Source organism: Thamnophis sirtalis, unplaced genomic scaffold (genome assembly GCF_051295495.1).
Source record: "Thamnophis sirtalis isolate CommonGarterSnake01/CBP01778 unplaced genomic scaffold, rThaSir2_p1.2 scaffold_15, whole genome shotgun sequence".
NCBI lineage: Eukaryota > Metazoa > Chordata > Lepidosauria > Squamata > Natricidae > Thamnophis > Thamnophis sirtalis.
The window spans coordinates 43833700-43857301 of record NW_028261395.1 but is presented as its reverse complement, the minus strand read 5'-3'; the positions used below and the strand labels follow the sequence as shown (position 1 = coordinate 43857301).

The following is a 23602-nucleotide window of genomic DNA, read 5'->3' as shown; positions in this document are numbered from 1 at the left end:
GAAAAAGGGAAGAATCAATCTTTTCTTTTCTTTATTTCTATCCATCCATCCATCCATCATCCATCCATCCATCATCCATCCATCATCTATCTATTATCTATCATCTATCCATCCATCCACCTATCATCTACCTACCTACCTACCTACCTACCTTTCTATCATCTAGCTATCTTAGTACTTATATACCACTTCCCAATGCTTAACAGCCCCCTCTAGAGTCAGCCTCTTGCCCCCAACTATCTGGGTCCACATTTTACCCACCTCAGAAGGATGGAAGGCTGAGTCGACCTTGAGCCAGTCAGGATCGAACTGCTGCCAGTGGACAGAGCCAAGCCTGCAACGCTGCATTCTAACCACTGCGCCACAAGAGCTCCTAAGAGTGCTAAGCCGTCTTCAACCATCTACCCCCTTCTCTTCCCCTGCCCCATCTCCACTGTCACCAGCTCCCATGACGTTAGGGTGAGAAATAGGGGACCTCAAAGGTCAGCTGGCTTGGACTCTCTTCAGCTGTTATCTAGCAGGCAACCTTCCCATCATGTTCCTAGAAGATTAATCTTAACTGGCTAAGTTCAAAAGTATAACTCTGAGGACATTGGATTTTTTCTCTCCTCAATCCTTCTTCCTTGTATGTGTTCTGAGCGAGGCTTCCCAAGAGCCTGAAGCAAACTCCTAGTCCTGACAAAAACCCCTTTTATTAATTGACTGTGAATTCTGCTCTTTCACATCCAGTAAAGTCTTTCGAGGGAGGATTTACAGTCACAGACCTTATCTGGCTTGGAGAGCTGCCAGGCCGAGATCTGCAGAACTTGGCAAGGAGTCTCGGAGAGTCATGAACCAATGAAGCGAACTAATGGTCCCCTGTCGCTCCTCTTGTATTTCCTCTGGGAGGGGCCATTCATCACCCACCTGTGGCCTTACTCCCAAGTCGACCCCTGTTCTTTAGCTGTTCCCTTTGTCTGGCCACTCTGCACATGCGCACACTGGGAACAGGCTCCAGCTGTTCTTCTGCCTCACTGATGTCTGACTTTGAAGGCAGCTGATAACTGTCAGACGGCTCTGGCCCCCTCTCTGCCTCCGACACAGAGCCCTCATCAGAGCCTTCCCCAGATTCCAGGACTGGCCCATCTTCCTCCCCAACCTCCCCACTGTCCGAATCTGTTGCCAGCTCTGTTGGGGGGCCACAACAGTATGTCATGCCTTCTGAATTGAAACCAAGGGAATACAAAGTGCTTGCCATTTATTAATTAAGTCTTATTTGGAAGCTCTCTCTCTCTCTCTTTTTTAAAAAAGCCTTTTTTGGGGGGAGGGAAGTGTCTGCCCCATATATCCCGTCTCAGAGTTATGTTCCCCGCAAGGGGAGCCCTGCCCTATATCTCTCCATCTTACCCAAAGGCTGCGTAATGAAGGGCTGTGTCGCCTTCGTCATCCCACAGGTCGATGTTTGCATGGGCTTGAACCAAGAGCTTCAACACTTCCACCTGCCCCAGGTACGCAGCCACCTGCAAGGCTGTCCGGCCCTGGTTCTGCACGTCCACCTGGGAAAGGAATTTGGCATCGGTTCCAGGATTGGCCAGCTCACCCTCTCAAGGCCAACTCTGGCTTGTTTCATAGGGCCAGCACAGGCGAGGCGGGGGGGGGGGGTTCGTTTCCCCCATTTGTCTGAATCTGACCCAGGAAGAACTACCATATTTTTCGGAGTACAAGACGCACCTTTCCCCCCACTAAAAGAGGGTGAAAATTTGGGTGTGTCTTATACACCAAGTGTAGCCCCACCTACCCATCAGCCCCCAGTAATTTGCCTCCTTGCAGCAAACAGGGGAAATGGGCTGCAATAGGCTATGGTAATCCCTGCAGCCTGAAACAGCTGATGATCGGGAGGCGCCTTAAAACTGAAAGTGAAACTTGCTGTTTGCTCCACCAGGCAAATTGCTGGGAGGCTGAAGCAGATTTTTTTTCTTGTGCTAATCAGACTGTTTGCTGCAAGAAGGCAAGTCAATAACTATAAATGCCTATCGAATGTTCAAATGATTAGACTTATTTTTTAAAGACTGCTTTATTATTGTTCTAGACAGCTTAACAAAATGAAGAAGCTTTTTAAAATAAATGCTCGATCTGAAGTGCTATTGTATCTTCTTTTAAATAGCAGAGAATAACGTATACTTCCAGAAAGCCACATCAATTTTAACAGCTTCTGTGTAAGTATCATCTGAAATGTAACACCACAAACAGCATATATTGTCTGTACTGTTTGCTGTTTGTTGCCAGGAGGCAAATTGCTGGGAGGCAGAGACAGATATTTTTCCCCTTGTTTTCCTCCTCAAAAGCTAGGGGTGGTATATTTCGGAGCGTCTTATACTTCAAAAAATATGGTACTTGCCTTGTCGGGATACTTCTGAATCAAGTCCCGAACTTTGCTGACGTTCCCGTGGGCTGCCTCAACCACCAGGCGGCCGGGGCTGTCGGCCTCGCTTTTTTGGGAGAGTAAACGTCCCACCACGGTCACCAAGGAACCTGTGAAAAGGAAAACAACGATACAAATGTCACCAGCCAGTTGAGAGGAGGCCAGCACAGGGCTTCACGATCCAAATGGATCAATCAATCGGGGGGGAGGGGTGCCTGATTCGTATTTATGACAGTTGCACTGTCCTCCAGATCACGGGATTCCCCTTTTGCGACCTTCTAACAAGCAGTCGATGGGAATGCCGGGTTCATTTAACAACCGTGCTACTAATTTCACAACCCCAGGGATTCCCTTAACGGCGGTGGCGAGAAAGGCCATCCATCAGGGCAAAGCTCACTTAACAAATGTCTCACTTAGCAACAGAAATGTGGGGCTCAATTATGGTCGTAAGTCAAGGATGATCTCCTTGCCCTCTGCCTCCCCTCCCTTTTTTTGCAAAGTATTGGGGGTTAAAAGCTTTGCCCTCACTTTTCGACTCCCTGGTATCCTGAGTGGTCATCAGGTTCGCATCTTCCTCTCTCTGGTAAGTGGTCAGGCAGGCTGGGTTGAAGGTCCAGGACTGCCCGGAGAAAGAAACACGCAAATCTCCATCCCCAAAGATTTTGATCACCTTACCAATGTGGCCCAGGATCTGTAAACCCGGAAAAAGGAAACGGAGTTCGTGGTGGTCTGTTTGTTCTGACCAAGGCTTCCCAAGAGCATGAAGCAAACTCCTGGTCCCGACAAAAAAACCCTTTTATTAATTGACTGTGAATTCTGCTCATTTACATCCAGAAAAGTCTTTCAAGGGAACATTTACAGTCACAGACCTTATCTGGCTTGGAGAGCTGCCAGGCCGATCTCTGCAGAACTTGGCAAGGAGTCTCGGAGAGTCACAAACCTATTAAGCAAACTAATGGCCTCCTGCAAACTCCACTCCCCTTTCGCTCCTCTCTTATGTCCTCGGAGAGGGGCCCTTCATCATCCACCTGTGGCCTTACTCCCAAGTCGACCCCTGTTCTTTAGCTCTTCCCTTCGTCTGGCAGCTCTGCTCATGTGCACACTGGAAACAGGCTCCAGCTGTTCTTCTGCCTCACTGATGTCTGACTTTGAAGGCAGCTAATAACTGTCAGATGACCCTGGCCCCCTCTCTGCCTCCGACATAGAGCCCTCATCCGAGCCTTCCCCAGACTCCAGGACTGGCCCAGGTTCCTCCCCAACCTCCTCACTGTCCAAATCTGCTGCCGGCTCTGCTGGTGTGCTGCAACCCTCTTGCAGGCAGCCAAAACAAAGGAGGAGTGAAGAAAATGCAGAGATAATTTATATTCTAGACTTTGCTACCCGCCACTTGGTTCAGTTGAAAAGGTGCCGAGTTTAAGTTTAAGTTTAAGTTTACTTGATTGCCATTGAGCTTTATACAATGAAATTAAATGTCATCTTCAGTGTACATTAAACATAAAAAATAAATAAATAAAAGAAAAACACACATCCCTCACATTCTATATAATTGAATTGAAAACCCCTGATATTGCATTAATATTGCACTACAGAGTTCCTGTCAGGGATAGAAGCTGTTTTTCATCCTCTGACTTTGTTTTTATTCTCCTGTACTGGCTGCCAAATGGTAATAGTTCAAAAAAAAAGGGGGGGGGGTGCCCAGGATAAGATGGATCTTTAAGGATGTTTTGAACTTTCTTAAGGCAGCGGGAGCTACAAAGCTCTTCCAAGAGGGGAGAGGGCAACCCATGATCCTCTGGGCAATACTTTGACCCTCTGGAGGACATGGTTGAACTGGTGTTAAATTTAGATCGATGCAAGGAAAGGAAGAAAAAAAAGGGGGGGTTAAGGGAAGGGAGCTTACCGCTGTCATCTCATCCGTCCATTCTCCATGACCCGCTTGCAGCTGCTTCACTGTTTCCATGTCATCAATCACCCTCACGACATCGTCCAGCCAGAAAGTGTTGAGCTACAAGGGAGAAGGAAGGAAGGCAGATTGTTGTTTACATTTCCTTGCTTGGGACTTGGGACAGAGGCAATCAAATAGCAAAGAGCACTTAGCCCTTAGACTTATATACCGCTTCACGGTGCCTTTACAGCCCTCTCTAAGCGGTTGACAAGAGTCAGCCTCTTGCCCCCGACAATCTGGGTGCTCATTTGACCCACCTTGGAAGGAGGGAAGGCTGAGTCCACCTTGAGCCGATGAGAATCAAATTGATGGCAGCCGGTAGCCGGCAGCCAGCAGAAGTAGCCTGCAGTACTGCCCTCTGACCACTGCCCCATGTTTTTTTCTTAAACAGATGAATTCCTTAAACCAGGGGTGTCAAACTTAAGGCAGATCCGCCCCGCGGGGTGCTTAGAACCGGCCTGCCGGGCCACTTTAGAAACAGCGAAGGACCGGCCCGTGGTACCTCTGCCGGCAAAAGCAGAGCTTGAGAGGGCCGAGGGCAGCCCTCCCGAGCTCCGTTATCGCTGGCAGAGAGTTGTACGAGGCCGTCGCAGCTGAAAATGGAGCTCGGGAGGCCATTTTCGCTGATAGAGCGATTGGGCTGACACAGGAGCTCCCCAACACAAATGATGTTGAGCTGGCCATGCCCACCCCAGCCCCCCAAGGTCACACACAACCCTGATGCGGCCCTCAATGAAATTGAGTTTGCCACCCCTGCTCCAAACAGATGAAGTCTCTAAATCGTGGGCATGAGATTTCCTGGTGGTCTTCTTTCCCAGGGCTTAGCATTTTGAGATCAACCAAGATAGGTTAGGAGCTGCCTCCTGGCTGGGTTATTTTTTACTAGCTATGATATTCAAATCAGGTTTCTCTTCTACCCAAAGAGTTGTATTTTGAAGAGTACAGGAAGCCCTCGACTTACGGCCACAATCGAGCCCAAAGTTTCCTTTGCTAAAGCGAGGCAGTTGTCAGGTGAGTGTGTTGCCCCGTTTTACAACCTTTCTTGCAGGAAGTGAATTAGTGCGGTTGTGCAGTTAGTTGTATGGTTGTTAAGTGAATCTGTCTTCCACACTGACTTTGCTCATACGAAGGTCACAAAAGGAGGTCACACGATTCCGAGATGCTGCAACCTGTCATAAGTATGAATTGGCAAGCATCTGAAGGTTGACCACATGACCATGTGGATGCTACAGTAGTCATTAAATGTGAAAAATGGTCCTCTTTTCCCAGTGTTGTTATAACTTTGATTGGTCACTAAGTGAATGGCTGTAAGTTGAGAACTACCTGTAATACATATTCCATTAAAGGAAATTCTTTATTTCATTTAAATCATAGTTATAGGTGGGAGATGGAGTGGTGCAGTGGCCTAGAGGTGGAGCTCTTGTCTCACAATCAGGGGGCTGTGAGTTCGATCCTAGGTAGAGGCAAATATTTCTCTCTGGGCACAATGAGAATCTATCTGCTGAAAAAACTCCGCTCTGGTGACAGGGACGGCATCCGGCCAATAAACACTCTGCTAGCTCCATTCAGTTGCCCAAGCTTCACCCCGTTAGGGATTATGGGGTCATTAAAAGATGATGATGATGATAGTTATAGTGGGAGGAACTGGAAACTCCTTTCTAGGAATAGCCAATATATTTCATCCATTGGAAAAAATTCCCTTTTTCTTGTGGGTCAGCCCACATTCTGAATTTCAAAATCAATTCGCTAAGGGAATGAACTTTACCCCACCTTGGTTAGAGCTCCGGGATGAAACGTCCAGCGAGTGTCATTGTTGAATTGGACTCTCACGTCTCCTCGATCTGTGATCCTATGCACTGTTCCTGTCTGGCCAATGAACTTTGGAAGGAGGGCGGGAAGGAAGCAAAGAGAGGAAAAAGGCATGAAGTAGGGAGGGGAAAACAGAAAAGGCAAGCAAAAACAAAAGAACAAAAGAAAACCAACACCCCAACACCCCATCATCCTTGCCGCTTAAAAGCAGGCCGATCATTCGGCATCGTCCTGTTCTGAGCAAGGCTTCCCAAGAGCACGAAGCAAACTCCTGGTCCTGACAAAAACCCCTTTTATTAATTGACTGTGAATTCTGCTCACTCACATACAGCAAAGTCTTCGAGGGAGGATTTACAGTCACAGACCTTATCTGGCTTGGAGAGCTGCCAGGCCGATCTCTGCAGAACTTGGCCAGGAGTTTCAGAGAGTCAAGAACCAATTAAGCGAACTAATGGTATCCTGCAAACTCCACTCCCCTTTTGCTCCTCTTTTATTCCCTCTGGGAGGGGCAATTCATCCTCCATCTGTAGCCTTATTCCCAAGTCGACCCCTGTTCTTTAGCTGTTCCCTATATCTGGCAACTCTGTGCATGCCCACACTGGGAACAGGCTCCAGCTGTTCTGCCCCACTGATGTCTGACTCCGAAGGCAGCTGATAACTGTCAGATAGCCCTGGCCCCCTCTCTGCCTCCGACATAGACCCCTCGTCCGAGCCTTCTCGAGACTCCAGGACTGGTCCATCTTCCTCCCCAACCTCCTCACTGTCTGAATCTGCTGCCAGCTTTGCTGACTGCTGGAGGGTCAGAACACGTCCTCTTGGATGAAATAAAAGCGACCGTTTGCGAGAGATCCTGCCCTCTTCCAAAAAAAGGGTGGACATCTGCACAACCCTACCTCAGCCATCTTGGGATTCCAGCCTCCGTGGCCCTCCTGCATCTCCCGCAAGATGTCGATGTCTAGGAGGCATTTCACTTTATCTCCATGTTGGAACGGATGCCCTTCTGTGCTCTCCTTTTTCTGCAACTCAGCTGGCTTGCCTGAAAAAAAAACAGGGACAGGCAGGGAAGGGGAAGGTTTAAAAAAAAAGCCAAAATATCAGACCCAACCAGAAGATTTTTAAGCAGGGGTGTTCAACCTTGGCAATGTTTAAGACCTGTGGACTTCAATCCCCACAAATATAACTGTTCCTGTCATTTTATGACAATTGTATAAATATGCAATATATTGCTAACAGTACTCAAATCAATCTTAGGTAAAGGTTCCCTTTGCGCATGTGTGCTAGTCGCTCCCGACTCTAGGGGGCAGTGCTCATCTCCATTTCAAAGCTGAAGAGACAGTGCTGTCCGAAAACATCTCCGTGGTCATGTGGCCAGCATGACTAAATGCCAAATGCTGTTACCTTCCCACCAAAGGTGGTCCTTATTTTTCTACTTGCATTTTTACATGTTTTCGAATGGCTAGGTTGGCAGAAGCTGGGACAAGTAACGGGAGCTCACACTGTTATGCGGCGCTAGGGATTCGAACCATTGAACAGCCCATCTTTCTGATCGACAAGCTCAGCGTCTTAGCCACTGAGCCACTGCATCCCTATCAATCTTAGTTAGGTGTAAATTACAGTCTACATGTGACAGCCACTTCTTCACTTGAGAAGAGATTGGAAAACAACCCCCAGGATTCCCAGCAAGGCCCAATTGGTGATTATGGAAGATGTAGTCCACTAGACGGAGCCAGCTGTTTATGAGGAGGGGGTTGAGATTAAGGACAGCTGATGAATCCTTTAATATTTTTTTTAAAGTCCACACATACCTAATTTAGGAAGATGCTCCTTGTAATAAAACCCTCCAGATGCTTCTGTGATACATTTTAGGTCGACTTTCCCTTTGTGGCCGACTCGGTAGACGTTTGTGGTACCATCAGCCCAGGTGACACTGGCCACGCTCCGCCCCGTCTCCACATCCCAGCCACGGATGTCAACCACGCGCCCAATTTTGCCATCACCACCTGTAGACAAGAGAATTGCTGAGTGTTCTGAAATGCAGCATTTTGGCATACACATTTCATATTTCAGCCCAAATGTAACCAAAAGCCAAAAGAACATGGGCTGGAAAATAGGTTGCTTTCCATAATTGCCTGGATAATATATGTAACTCATCAATATTCATGCTGTCCGTATGTTAAGAGGGTTTCTGGCAAGTTTTTGCCCCAAAGTAGGAAATGAATCCAAAGTTAGATTCTCAAGTTCAGGTTGTGACACTTTTTGAAAAGCTCTGAGTTTAGTTGGGACTTTTAATTTTTGTTCTGGATGAAAAAAAAGAGAGATAAATTTGGCATCTATTTAATCTGCAAAGTGGATACAGTTATGGGATAGGAATACAGGTTATTAAGTAGCCTTGAACAGGGTTAAGAAATCTAAAAGCTTTTTAAAAAAGGCTTAGCTAATAAGCAGCAAGTATCCTGAAAAAGAAGGAAGGGAAAACCTACGAAGCATCTTTGGTTTCACACACCTCAAGAGCTCTCCGGGAATTTGGGATGTCATAATGCAAATGTCGCCTGTCAAACTTTTTTCTTTACAGCTTTATTGAAAAAAAAATCAGACGACGGGCCCAGAAAAGTACATATCTGGATTAGACAGACTGAGTTTTGCAAGAGAACAAGTTACCTCAAAATCTGACTTCCACATTTATTCGGCTTCGTTTAAAAAGACACACTAGAATTGTTATCCGCCCATCATGTTTCCCTTCTTCCCAGTTTCCCTAGCTCTTCTGCTACTTGCTGTACAGGCTACCACACCATTTTATCCCAAAAAATTTTTCCAGCTTTACTAATATCAAACACGTTGCGTGAAGCCTGGTGTATATCTTCCAGTTTAACCGGAGTAGAGTCAGAAGGGCAGTCAAATTTCTGGTCTGGGCTACCCACTAGCAAAATTGCCTTTATTGGGGACAACTAAAAGTGAGATTCTTGAGGGGCATACTATTTTTCTCAAGGATGTTAAAAAACAAAATGAGAAAATTCATTCTCATTTTGAAGGTTTGTAAATGTTTCTCCAGGATGGGCAAAGATGAAAAGGGAGCCATTGTTAACTCAACGGATCCCTGAAGTTGATCTATTCCCCCCATCCCCCGAAGAAATTCAGCGGAAAGATCCTTACCGTCCTGATTTCCCCATTCCCAGTCAGGGCCCCGGACGACTTTTGTATCTTGAAAGATCCCCTTTAAAGTAATGCGCGGCAAATTCTGTCGTGGGCTCACGGAGACTCTGGAAGGAAAAGCGTAAACCTCAGGTTTTTTTTTTTCATCTGTTGCATGGCTATAGGGCAGAGGTGAGCAACCTATGGCTCTGGAGCCGCATGTGGCTCTTTCATCCCCCTGCTGCGGCTCCCTGTCGCTGGTTGATTCCACAATTGATAGGGCTTTCGGTTAGGACAGGTAGAGGAAAAAGGACGCCATGCTAGGAGGAGACTCTATGGTGGGGGAACCGGACTTCCGGTCGGCTTCCTGTTAGGACGTTTGTGACTCTTTGAGTGTTTAAGGTTGCCGACCCCTGCTATAGGGAGCAGCTTACCTCTGAAGCTAAAATGATTCTGGGTCCTTTAATAAAAGATACTTATTCTACCTCTGGCAACCTCAATCAACACTAAAATTGTGGGAAAGAGGCTTTTCCCTCTTGCTGGGGCTTTTAAAAGTGAGAGCAGAGCATAAAATGTAATGTAAAAACGACGTGGTCAAAGCCAGAGACAAAATGATTGCTCATAGAGTTACTTTCTTATTGCAATAATTCATTTGGGGAAAGTTTATACATTACTTGAAAAATAAGGAAAGAAAGAGAGGGAGGGAGGGAGGGAGGAAAGAGAGAAAGATGAGGAAGGAAGGAAGGAAGGAAGGAAGGAAGGAAGGAAGGAAGGAAGGAAGGAAGGAAGGAAGGAAGGAAGGAAGGAAGGATTTGCATAGTTTTTAACCTACTAATATACGGACATCAATGCAAATTTGCTGAAAAAATGACACACACACACACATAACTTTAATAAATACAATAAAAATAATATATTATACACACTCACAAATATATGTGTGGTTATGTGCATGGTAAAATGTTACCGGGTTGCTTTTTGTTTTTTTCTGTGGTATTTAATTAAAAATGAACCTTTAAAAGAAAAAAAACCCTGGAAAATTAAAAAGAAACAAGTTTGCTTCAATCTTTCCAAGTTTGAGGACAACCTGGTGAGGGGAGGGAGCTATTAAAGAGTGTTGAAAAAAAACTATGTAACTCCCTGAGCAAATCAAAGTTGAAAAGGAGTTAGCGAACTTTATTCCTTGATAATACATTAATTTACTAAATAAAGAAAGGGGGGAAAATACACAAAGCCCAAATCTTTATGGGCAGCCCTCAGAGAGAATGGGGTAAGGGACGTTCTGACCAAATTGTTAAAAGCCCAATTGTATGTCAAAGTATCTAAACGTGAATTCCACCAGACCCGTTCGGACTACTTAGGCTATAGAGTTTCCAAGGCGGGAATAGAAATGGATCCAGCAAAGATACAGGCGGTAATGGACTGGCAGGCTCCAAGAACTCAGAATACATATATATATATGTGTAGGTCTCTAGTTATTCGGGTTTTCTCCCGCTTAAAATTGGAGATGTCTTGGCGACGTTTCGACGAAGTCTCATTCGTCATCTTCAGGCTCGGTGCTTCCAGGAGCAATGTGAGATCTCGGCTGTTTCTTCCTTTTAACTGCCAGTGGGGGTTTGAACTGATTGGGTGGGAGCTTGGTTGTGTCCTGATTGGGTGGAGATGTGTCCTGATTGGGTGGAGGTGTGTTCTGATTGGTTGGGGGTTTGTGTTTCATGTAAGGATAGGAGGGGTTTAAAGAGGCTAATTGTGCATTTGCAGTCTGGCTTCTGGTCCTGAGTTGGACCAGGGAAGAAGTTGGTTCCTCTTTTCTGATTGCGTTTTTGTGTTCTTCAATGCGTGCACTTATTCTTCTGTTGGTTTTTTCCGATGTATGTGGTGGGGCAGGTGGGGCATGGGATTTCATATACTCCTTGATTTTCTAACTCAATTTTGTCTTTGGGGTTTCTTAGGATGGTGGATATTTTTCGGTTTGTGCAGAATGCTGTCTTGATGTTGTGTTTGCAGAGGATATATATAATGGTGTTAACTTGGTTAGAACTGATTTGATCACCTTTGTATCATTGTCATTTAGTGCTGGTTATCACATAGTTTCTTAGATAGAGATAAAAGTTTTTCAGCAAACAAACTGAATCTCTGTTTGTATGCAACATGAACGCCGGAACGTGACATAGGAATTTCAGCAGACCAAACCAGGTGCTGTCAACTTCTGGCCCAACTCTGCATGAAAACTGAAAGTTTTAAATCCCCTTTCCTCTCCAGCTGTATTTTTTTTTCCTGCATCCCAGCGCAGCCATTTCTGGGTCAGCCTCAATCCAAAACACGAAGCTCTTAATGAAAAGGGCGATTAAAAGCCTCTTTTAATCATCATCAGCCTTGATGGATTTTGTGGCTATGCTGGACTTGGAAAGGGAAGGAGCTGGAATCAGATTAAAAACTGACAGGTGTTTAGCGGGCTGATGGGGAGAAGTGATCAGATCCAGGTGGAAAAAAATAATGTTTGCTTCTAGTACCACGTTTCTTCACCTTGGCAATTTTTAAGGTGTGTGGATTTCAAACTCATGAAGCATGGCTGGCTGGGGAATTCTGGGAGTTGAAGTCCACACAAACCTTAAAAGTTACCAAGATTGAAAAACATTGTTCTAGTGTTAATCAGAATAGGGAGGCGGTGACTCAGTGGCGAAGACACTGAGCTTGTTGATCAAAAGATCGGAAGTTCAGCGGTTCAAATCCCTAGCGCCGCCTAACAGAGTGAGCTCCCGTGACTTGTCCCAGCTTCTGCCAACCTAGCAGTTCGAAAGCCCATAAAAAATGCAAGTAGAAAAATAGGGACCGCCTTTGGTCGTGAGTGTGCTTGCTTTAGTTGGGTTTGTCAATTGGGATGTTGACACTTTATAGAAGCCAGTCTGGGAGAGGGTGGGCGATGGAGTGGACTTACGGTTGCGAGTGGGCGGTTTCGTAGCGCTCAAAGGCATGGGATAGGTCATGCTTGTTACTCATGTAGCAATGCAGGCACAGGTCGTAATCGAAGCAGACTTTGCACTTCCATCGCATTCCACGAATGCCGTGTTTCTTGCAACAATCGCAGATGATGTTAGGGTGGCGGACCCCTACGGGAAGAGTCAAAACGTACTTTGGGTTACCACAGAGTCAAAGGTAGAAAGATGCTTAAGTGGGAAAGGTTAAAAAAGGTTAAAAATATTGGCAATCGTTCACACCAATAGGACAAGACCAAACCATATGAATGATAGAAAATCTGATGAATGATAGACAAGACCAAATGATATGAATGATAGAAAACTTTATGAATAATGGGACAAGACCAAACCATATGAATTGTAGGACAAGAAGATTTTGGGCTGCCCTGAGAAACTAACTACAGGTAGTCCTCGACTTATGACAGTTCATTTAGTAACCATTCAAAGTTACAACAGCTCTGGAAAAAGTGACTTATGGCCATTATTCACAATTACGCCTGTTGTGCCATATCCATTGTCATGTGAACAAAATTCAGAAGCTTGGCAACTGACTCATACTTATGACTGTTGCAGTGTCCCCGGGCCATGTGATCCCCTTTTGCGACCTTCTGACCAGCAAAGTCAATGGCGAAACCTGATTCATTTTAGAAACGTATTCCTAATTTAAGAGCTGCAGCGATTTACTTAACACATGTGGCAAGAAAGGTCGTAAAATGGGGCAACATTCACTTAAGAAACGTCTCGCTTAGCCCACAGAAATGCTGGGCTCAATTGTGGTCTACCTGTACAGGTAAATGCAGCATTGCCAAGGATGCACTGCGTGAAAGGAATTGGCAAAATCTCAGACAAGAACTGGATGTAAAAATAGCCCCCGTCAGAGCCTTCCCCAGACTGGCCCATGTTCCTCCCCAACTTCCTCACTGTCCAAATCTGCTGCCAGCTCCACTGGCGAGCCGCATCACTGTGCATCCTTGATTTATCGGTTCAGTTGAGAGGATTTACAGGAAGAGCTGAGAAACCTCCCAGAGTAACTCATAATTCAGGCTTGAAGCAGGTAGGAGGGGATGAAGGGAAAGTACCTATTTGTGCATTATCGTAGAGCAGAAGATCATATGCTCCCTGGAATCCGGTCCGGTAATTGGTGCGAGTCCCGTGATCCCACTGGACCACCACGGTTTTATCAGGGGTCGCTGGGCTGCCCTGCCGGCCAATCTCCACCACCGTCCCCACGTTGCCCTCGCCACTGTCCTGGTTTCCCCACCTCCAGTCAGCCCCACGGACCACCCGCATGCCAATCTGCATGCTCGCGTAGGGGTCCAAGTCCATCGCTGGGCCGGGGAGCCTCAGCTTGGCCACTGGCGGGCGGATGCACTCTGTAGAGAAGAAAACATGGACGATACCTAGAAAAGTTGGGGGGTGGAAAAAAAACTGTTATTGTCTCTTCTTTTCTGCAGAGATGGAAAGCAGCCTTTATTTTAGCCTCATGGCAACCCTGCAGGACAGACCAGGCTGAGAGGGTGATTAAGCCTGAGCCTGAAGTTGAATCCAGATTTTGACAGCCCAATTATAACCACAATAGCAATAGCACTTGAGACTTATATACCGCTTCACGGTGCTTCCCAGCCCTCTCTAAGTGGTTTGCAGCCTCCGTCCCCCCACAATTTGGGTCATCTTACCCAGTCAACCTGGAGCCAGTCAGGTTCGAACTGCTGAAATTGGGCAGAGTCAAGCTTGCAATGCTGCATTCTAAGTACTGCACCAGCAGAGCTTCTAATAGTGCTAAGCCGTCTTCACCATCTACCCCCTACTCTTCCCCTGCCCTGGTGAGATTTGAACTGCCAAAATTGCAGGCAGTCGGCAGGCAGCAGAAGTAGCCTGCAGTACTGCATTCTAACCACTGCGCCACCGTGGCTCCTTCTGGTTCTCAGAATGACATTGCACTTAAACCAAGCATTGTTAAATAAGATTATAAGTAAAGATTGGTAACAAATAAAACAACTAAGATCATCCAGTCTTACCTATTCTGCTCAGAGCCATGAGCTAAATGAAGGTGTCCCCAATGAACCTATGGGCCAACTCTACTCTACTCCCAACTCATCTAGGAATCACAGGATCAAGCCTGGCTTGATGGTGGCTTATATTCTGTTTGGGTAGAACATTTGCAAATGAAGAATGAATTCTAGTTTCCCACCACCTGTAAGCTTTGGGCTTTGCCAGAAAAAGATTCCCATCCTAACATGGTCTCACAGCCAGGCATGTCCACTGTGATGCTTCAAAAGGGGAAATAAAAATTACACCCTAATTATTTTAGCTTCATCTTCTCTCATTTTTTTTTCATTTTTTTCAAATCTGGCCTAAAATTAGACTGGGTTCTAAAATTATTTCAACCGGAGGGCACCTTGCCTCTTCCGCATTATACCAAGTGTAAAAATAACTCGGCATAAGGAGTGGCTTCACATACCCACTCCGTCACATTTCAGAAGTCAGAGGTAAGCTGGGCCGAATGCCTTCAGCAGGGTTTTTTTCTTCTGAAATGCAAGAGCTGGAGTCATAAATTAAAAACAACGGCTGCCTTATAACTTCTTCGCTTCAAGGACCCACTTTTGATAAAAATAGACGGAGAGAAAGGTCACACACAATGTTTGATTTCAAAAGGAAACACACACACACACACACAAAACCCTCCAAGAATATCTTACAATTTTCCTTAAAGCAGGATTTGGCTTCTGGCTTTGGCGCTTGGTCTGAAAATCAAGAGGCGCAGGTGTTTTTCTACCGTGGCACTAAAAAAAAAAAAAAAAGCATTTGATAAACAAAATATCTGGGTTTTATTAGGTGAAATAAAAACCCCAGCAGTTTAGCCAAGCAGGATTAATTTTCTGCAGATTGCCAGGCTCCTCTGCTCAGTGTGTTAAGGTAAACCCCCAATCAGAAGTAATGAGATACACTGCATGTCGATTATATGTTGTTGGCATTGTATGTCAACAATACCCCAACATCAAAGTAAAACTGTGGAGAGCAGCATATTGTGCCGGCAGGAGAGTCTGACAGTGAGAAGGTTGGGGAGGAGCATGGGCCAGTCCTGGAGGCTGGGGGAGGCTCGGACGAGGGCTCTGCATCGGAGGCAGAGAGCGGGCCAAGGCTGTCTGGTGGTGATCAGTTGCTTACAGAGCTAGAGAACAGTGAGGCAGAGGAACAGCTGGAGCCTGTTCCCAGTGTGCGCCTGCGCAGAGCTGCCAGATTTTGCTGAAAATGTCCGGACCAAACGTAATTTCTAATGTTGGATTTTCCCCCTTACCAGAGGGAGCCCCCTTGTGGAGTACTGTGAAGCCGTTACCCTAGCAACGCCACAGTGCTGTACAGGAGAAGCCATTTTGAGGCAGTATGGTAGAAGCCGTTTGAAAGCACAACAAGCTGTATCTTAACAAAGCACACACCCCGAGGAGCCTTAGGGGTGTCTTACCCACACATTATTTGTCTCCAGAGAGTAAGTCATCTGTGTACCAAGTTTGGTTGAGATTGCTCAAGGCGTTCCAGAGTTATGCTGGAACACATACACGCATGCGCACGCACACATAGAGCCATTTATACATACATACATACATACATACATAGAAATATTTCTATGCCTGCCCATCTTAAATAACTCACAATACACTGGATTCTACACTCAGCAAGGGGGTTGGACTAGCTGACCTCTAAGAGCCTTTCCGATTCTGGGTTCCAGTTCAGGCATGTTAGGATTTCTAGAGAGGAAAGGAAATCGCAGCTCAGACACTTCTCCGGCTGTACTGAATGGCTGGCCCTTCCTTTTCACACTTGTTCCTTGCCTGTGCTTGCAATTGCAATGAGGCATGATCTCCAACTGGCTTTAATCAAAGTTTGAGACAAACTGAGACAAACTCCCCTGGAGGGTTTTTAGGCAAACTGTGGGAAACATAAACTTCCTTTCTTCCCAGAAAAAGAAGGAGGGGGAACAGAAAATTAATTCTTAGAAAGCCACATTTTTTACAGAAAAATTTCTTTGTGTGTCGCATTTATACTGCTACCTATACTCATATACTGGCGATAAAAAACCTAGGGCGCACATCTGCTTTCCAGATTCCCGTCTGCTTCAAAATATCAAGTGGAAGCTTTTTAAACCGAGAAAACCATTAAAAACCCAACCCTTAAAGAGGGATTAAAACTGGCAGGAATGAAACATTTCAAACCCGCAAGAGCTTAATCTTGTTCTCCCTTATCGTACAAAGCCAGAAATAAAACAGCTGGAATGGGACAAATTTTTGTAAAGGGGGAGGCAGGGAGATATGGAAATACATGATCAGTTTGCGGTGCAGGAAAAAAAAACCAATTTTCAGAGCTGTAATTAAAAATAGCACAGAACTGAAACGAAGCAAGCTCCAGATTCCCTCGCTGTTATTTATCTGTTCCGGAAGTGAAAAGGAGGTGAAAGAAAAAAGGACCAAAAAGAGAACCAATTCGGTATACAGGATACAGGCTGCGTTACAAATTGGACGGTATTTCCAGGAAGCAAATCCACTGGGTTTTTCCCCCCTTTACTATTCTGTACAGCTTCAGGGTACAGTACGTTTTCTCAAATACATGAAGTTCCTATTTGTGTGTGTTTGACGTCTTGCTATCCCATGATCACACCGTTCTCTTTCAAACAGGTGATCCAGCAAACCATCTATTTAATCTGAGAACATCATTTCCCATATTCTACATACCGTTTCCCTGAAAATAAGATCTTCCCGAAAATATTGCAACACAGCAGCAGCCATGCTCCTTACACCCCAAAAATAATAAGACCAGATCTCTACTCAAGGCCAATTCAAATATATAATGTAAAAAAGAAAGAAAGAAAAGAACAAGAGCATTACAGGTAGTCCTCGATTTATAACAAGTTTGTTTAGTGACCATTAGAAGTTATAACGGCACTGAAAACGATAATGACTAAAAACATGATTGTTTAGAAAGTTGATTAAAAAAAACCATGTGCTTTTCTTCCTGGAAAATATATTCAGCTGTTCTTTACATTTTCAACATGCTAAACATTAACCAGAGGCTTCTAAGCATATCCTCACAACAATAAGGACTAGAAACATGATTTTTTAGAAAGTTGGGGGGGGGGGGGGAAACGTGCTTTTCTTCCTGGAAAATGTCTTCAGTTGTTCTTTACATTTTCAACATGCTAAACATTACCCAGAGGCTTCTAAGCATATCCAGACAACAATAAGGACTAGAAACATAATTCTCTAGAAAGTTGAGGGGGGAGAAACCATCTGGTTTTCTTCCTTCCACCCACACATTTAACACAATCTAACACAATTAAGACATCATCACCCAGAACTTACCTCTTAAGATAGAGCTTGCAATCTTTTGCTGTTTTAAGGCTTCCACAGATGACACAGCCTGTTGCAGATTTCGGTTAAAACTTCAGTTTACATCACCCTAAAAGATGGGGGAAAGAGAGGTTCAGAAGGGACACCCTTGGGCTTAGGAAAGAAGCAATCTTTTGGAAAGGACCTGCATTCCAAAACAGGAGGCATGGCGCTTCTTTAAAGATGGATGGATGGATGGATGGATACCTTGAAAATAAAACCTAACTGGAAAATAAAACCTAGCATGGTTTTCCAGGATGCTTGTAATATAAGCTCCAAAATAAGCCCCAGATTGTCAGCCAGATGGATGCATTTAGTACCATATTTTCCCAAAAATAAGCCCTAACCAGAAAATAAGCCCTAATGTGTCTTATGCAAAAATTAATATGACTGAAAAACTAAACCATGGATTTGATATAACACAAAGTTCTCTGGGCAGCAACAAATAGAAAGTGGGAGCTTTTGCAGCAGGTTAGATTGAGTTTGCAAAGTCGTGTGTGTTTTTATTTACGGCTGGATGCATCTATTCAGCAACTTAGCTCTGCGTCTGTATCTGAGCCTGGAGTTTCTCTGCTTTTTTCAATTATTGATGGCTGATCATCTTAGCATTTTCATGCAACGTTGTTGCCTCTATGCTGGCATGTAAAGCAGTTCGAAACAAGCCCAGCCCCACAGCACAAGAATGGCGAGCAGTTTCCACAATGCAGGGGGGCGATCGTAACCAGGTTGACACATTCGGCAAAAATAAAGAGATTTTGCAGGCGTTTTCTCTGCATCTTCCCACCTTGGTTGGGAAACTTGAGGGCTAGTTTTTGGACGGGAGACCACAAGGAAATCCAGAGGTTGGGGGATTAAGGCCATGGCGTTAAAAGCCCAAGGTTGTTTTTTTTAAACTTTGCTGTTCCCTATCAGAGGACGAAGCATTCCTTCGGGAAGATCAGTCATCTTTAGCTCCCACAATTTGTTTCGAGCAAAAAAAAAAAAAAAGAGATTTGCTGAGATAAAACTAGCTCACACATCAGCTACCGAGGCTGCAATTTAAGCTGACAACGTTGCAAGCAATCAAATCAAATCTCTTGTGGTTTTTACTTTTAGGTGGAATAACAACAACAACTCTGCTCCTTCTCTGTCACATATTTTTAATCTCTCTCTTTCTACCAGTGGAGTTCACGAGAGGCGATTTTAGAAAGCTCGTCAAAATTTAAGAAGAAACCTGGGAAGCATCCGCTCTTTTCTGCTCACTTGTTGAGGCTGAGCCCTTGACAGATACCACAATATCTGTAACTTTTTCCTACATCGCTTTACAATTTCAAGCCCATTGATACAATGATAAAGTAAAAGGTAAAGGTTCCCCTCGCACATATGCACTAGTTGTTCCCGACTCTAGGGGGTGGTGCGCATCTCTGTTTCAAACCTGAAGAGCCACTGCTGTCCGAAGACGTCTCCGTGGTCATGTGGCCAGCAGGACTCAACTCCCGAAGGCGCATCAAACGCTTCCCTTCCCACCAAAGGTGGTTCCTATTTTTCTACTTGCATTTTTAAGTGCTTTCAAACTCCTAGGTTGGAAGAAGCTGGGACAAATAACGGGAGCTCACTCCGTTACGCAGCGCTAGGGATTCGAACCGCCAACCTTTCTGATCGACAAGCTAAATAAATTATTATTAAGATAAATTATTAGAAAGCCAATTAGCTTTTACGCCAGAAAAAAAACACAAGCATTTTGGTCCAAAATCTGTTTCTTGCAGCCTAAAAACAAGGAATTACACTCAACAGAAAATCTTAAAATTACCAGCAATAACAATTATGGTGATAGAGATTGCAGTGTATACATATTTTATACATATGATGCTCAGGATTGGGAACAACCCCCAAGGGAAGAGGCAGGAAGAAAAAATGGGTGCAGAACAGCCTTCATATTCCCACCAGTTTTTTTAAAATCAGTGTGTATTATGTGACTGTAAAAAGTGGCAATAAAGATGATATTAGAAAATAACGAAAGAAAACCAACAAACTAGAAATAAATACATACAAACACATACATACATACATACATATATACAAACTAGGAACAAGCTTAATATCAGACTGTATGTAACTATGGATTAGAATGTTAAATACATAGAGCGTTATTGTACAACTATTAAAGAGATAGAACTATGACGTACAATATCATGTATTTCAAAGAGATTACGCTGAATGTCCATGAGAATAATGGTTATGATCAGGGTGTATAATACCAAGTATATTTAAAAAGGATTTGATACAGCCAGTACACTGTTGTTGCAAAACTGGAAACGTGATGTAGAATAAAGGAAAATGCATAATTTAAAAAAAAAATGACAAAAAAATGGAGGGCACCACACTGAACAATATAGCAGTAGACTTATATACCGCTTCATAGGCCTTTCAGGCCTCTCTAAGAGGTTTACAGAGAGTCAGCATATTGCCCCCAACAATCTGGGTCCTCATTTTACCCACCTCGGAAGGATGGAAGGCTGAGTCAACCCTGAGCCGGTGGGATTTGAACCGCTGACCTGCTGATCTAGCAGTAGCCTGCAGTGCTGCATTTAACCACTGCGCCACCTTGGCTCTTATTATGATGGCATTTTCTCTTTAGTTCTAGGTTGCGTCTCTCCTGTCTTGGGAGTTGGAAACAGGTCAAGGCATGAGGAGCACGAAGAAACCGAGGAAATTCACCATTAGTTGCAAAAAACCCAACCATTGTCCTTCATCCTGTATGTATCAAGAGCGGGGATTTTCCCAAATAGTTGTTGACTTGACAGCCTTTGTCCGATTCTCTGGCATGATCCCATTCGGTTTCTGGAGGTTGGCCGAGGTCAATTTTGTGCTGCCATCTGCGATAGGCTAACGCAACCCTGTCAATACGCCAATGAGGGAATTATCCAGATCTTGTATATGGCATTAATTATTGATTTGATTTTTTTTTATCCTGCCTCAATCTCAGGGAAGTTACATCATGGTTAAAAACCTCCACAGAGGTAAGACGACGTACGACCCAAATTGCAGACAGAACCAAAAAGGGCAGGGATGACAATAACAGGGCAGGAGATGTGACTAAAAAGTCTTTATTACTGAATGTAGTTTTCATTCATTTAACTTGCTGTGTTCGGTTTTAATCAGAGTGGTGGCAGCTGAGATTTTGCGTTTGACTGTAATTCCTACAAAATAAATAACTTTGGGAGGCGGAACTCCCTGCCACAAGATTGGCATTTCCTAAAGCAATGAAGCAGAACTGCCCCTTTACAAGATTTTTCGGGTTGCCACCAAAACCGCATCAATGTATTCATCTCACCAGAAGTTGAACTGGACTTGAAGGAGACCTTACCCTTATCATTGATATGTATTTATTGAGTTTTATACACCAGATAGGGATGCGGTGGCTCGGTGGCTAAGATGCTGAGCTTGTTGATCAGAAGGTTGGTGGTTTGAATCCCCAACGCCGCGTAACGGAGTGAGCTCCCGTGACTTGCCCCAGCTTCTGCCAACCTAGCAGTTTGAAAGCACGTAAAAAATGCAAGTAGAAAAATAGGAACCACCTTTGGTGGGAAGGGAACAGCGTTCCGTGCGCCTTTGGCGTTGAGTCATGCCGGCCACGTGACCACAGAGACGTCTTCGGACAGCAGTGGCTCTTCGGCTTTGAAACAGAGATGTGCACCACCCCCTAGAGTCGGGAACGACTAGCACATATATGCAAGGGGAACCTTTACCTATACACCAGAATCATAAGATATCACAGTACTGAAAAGTTAAAGCTGGAAAAAGGCAGAGAGATTTTAAGAGTCCACCTCTTCACCTAATGGTGTTTTTTTTTTAAGTAACAAAGTCAAGGAATTTTGCAAGAGACTCGACAAAGCAATACGTGCCATAAACTGAACGCTCATTCTTAAGAAATCTATATTCTTCAGCCCTGCAATGTGAGTTTCAGCACTAGGGTTTTCCAGTAATCACCCTTCCATAGAAAAAGGGTGGAAAAACAAAGATTGTCTCCATACTCCCCCTTCCCCAAAAAATAAAATAAGCAAAGACATGATTCAGGCAGGATCAACAGGTTTCCAGGCTTTTTTTTTTTAAAGCACTATCTCTGATACCCCAGAAGGAGAGACATTTCAGCAGGATCTCAGCGAAAGCATCTCTGACAATGGCCCAGAGGGATCAATATTCAAACCTTGAAACTTTGTGAGAGGAAAGGGAATAAGAAATGATATCAAACCATAATTGGGTTCGCGGGAAGACCATCCCAAGAAAAGATAAACTGAGAGCTGAAAAGAGACAACCACAACAACAGAGAAAGGAAGGAAGAGAGAGATGAGAGGAAGAGGAGGGAAGGAAGGAAGAGGAAAGGAGAGGAAGGGTGGAAGGGAGGGAAAGAGAAGGAGAGAGGGTAGGAAGAGGAAGAGGGGAGTAAGGGAGAGGTAAGGGAAGAAGGAAGGGAAAGGAGAGGAGGAAGGAAGGAAGGAAGGAAGGAAGGGAAGGAAGGAAGGAGAAAAGAAAGGGAAAATAAGGTGGTGTTAAAATAGGCAAATGGGATGGTAAACAAAGCAACCCAAAATGGATATTATAACCCTTTATATGGAACATAAGAATGACAAATGTAAAGAAGAGCAATAACTATGTGAATATATACGGAAGAGAATAAAAAAAATTAAAAAAAGAAACTTTGTGGGAAACAGAGGGAGAAAGGGACAGTGTGTGTGTGTGTGTGTGTGTGTGTGTGTGAGAGAGAGAGAGAGAGAGAGAGAGAGATGTGCAGCTTTCCACCTCCCAAAAGAGGATGCCAGGCCTTGGAAAAAGAGGGGCCCAATCTTGGCCCCCCCACCTCTCTTTTTCTCCCCATGGACCGAACCAGCCCCCCAGGTGGTAACAAGGGGAAGGGGGGGGGGGAAGGCAAGACAAGGATGGTCAATTTGGGTTCGGAAGCAACTTCAACCCGAGCAGATGGGGGGGGCGGTGAGGGGGGGGGGAGATCTGTCCATCCAAGATAGCACGGGACCCCCCTCCTTTCTCCTCTTCCAAGCCATGTCAATCCGCAGCTCCTTGGACTCATCATCATCATGACCATCTTACGATCCTCATCATCCCCATCATAGCAAACACGCAGCAGCAAGCGAAGGGGACGCGGGAGACACCCAGCCGGCCAAGGGGGAGGCACGGGGGGCTTTCTCGGCCCCCAGGGGGTCGCTAACTTAATCTAAGCGGCCCTGCAGCTGCGATAAGAAGACCCCTGGGTCAGAGGGGGGGGAGAGGGAAGGGAGCCCCCGGATTGCGCCGCTGGGAATCAGCTGGCCCCCTTTGCCTCCCCTCCCCCGCCTTTGCGCTGCAATGGGAAACTTACAGCAAAGTTTGCGGCCAAAACAAAAAGCCAAGCTTCTAGCCCTCTCCACGCCCTGGTTTGCGCTCACCGCTTTTTCTCTTCCGTCAGGCCTTCGGGCTTCCTCTTCCCCCTTTTTCTCCCGGGCGCAAAGCAAGCCGTCCTGAAGAGCTTCCCCCCCACCCCGCCCGCCTCTCGTTTCGTGCGTGCTTCTTCGCCCCTTTGGCTTTTCCAATGGCCAGCCTGCCAAAAAGGGCGCAGCGCCTTCTGGGAACGGTAGTTCCGACCCGCTGCTTGCCGGGCCAGCTTTGATGAGGCCCGGAGCGAAAACTCCACTTCCCAGCATGCTCCGCGGCCAGGTTTCCTTTCCCACCACCCCCGGCCGGGGAGGTTTCCCACGCCAGTGACTCTGCTTTTGTCTCCGATATTTGGAAGGATTGGGAGGAAAGTCGAACAAAGGGCGCCCTCTGGCGGGGATCTTTGTTTTAGCAGGAGCTGCCCGTTTTGCGGAGCGACTTTGTTTTTTAATTGTAGAATAGAATAGAATAGAATAGAAAATAGAATAGAATAGAAAATAGAGTAGAATAGAAAATAGAATAGAATAGAAAATAGAATAGATGTTGGGATGAA

At 45.2% G+C, this 23602-nt stretch overlaps 1 protein-coding gene across 1 annotated transcript in view; it reads right to left on the bottom strand.

The window, feature by feature from the left end:
- Positions 1 to 23187, bottom strand: part of MIB2 (MIB E3 ubiquitin protein ligase 2) — a 30584-nt gene extending 7397 nt beyond the window's left edge. The window contains exons 1-13 of the mRNA XM_087702629.1: positions 23064 to 23187; positions 17617 to 17713; positions 14962 to 15045; positions 13342 to 13662; positions 12223 to 12394; positions 9306 to 9412; positions 7961 to 8155; positions 7049 to 7191; positions 6117 to 6224; positions 4302 to 4406; positions 2930 to 3092; positions 2378 to 2511; positions 1387 to 1535 (exon numbers count right to left, since the gene is read on the bottom strand). Of these exons, the coding sequence (XP_087558755.1) occupies positions 1387 to 1535; positions 2378 to 2511; positions 2930 to 3092; positions 4302 to 4406; positions 6117 to 6224; positions 7049 to 7191; positions 7961 to 8155; positions 9306 to 9412; positions 12223 to 12394; positions 13342 to 13588 (1523 nt within the window). The 5' untranslated portion in view covers positions 13589 to 13662; positions 14962 to 15045; positions 17617 to 17713; positions 23064 to 23187. The remainder of the gene's footprint in view (positions 1 to 1386; positions 1536 to 2377; positions 2512 to 2929; positions 3093 to 4301; positions 4407 to 6116; positions 6225 to 7048; positions 7192 to 7960; positions 8156 to 9305; positions 9413 to 12222; positions 12395 to 13341; positions 13663 to 14961; positions 15046 to 17616; positions 17714 to 23063) is intronic.
- Positions 23188 to 23602: the final 415 nt, after the last annotated feature.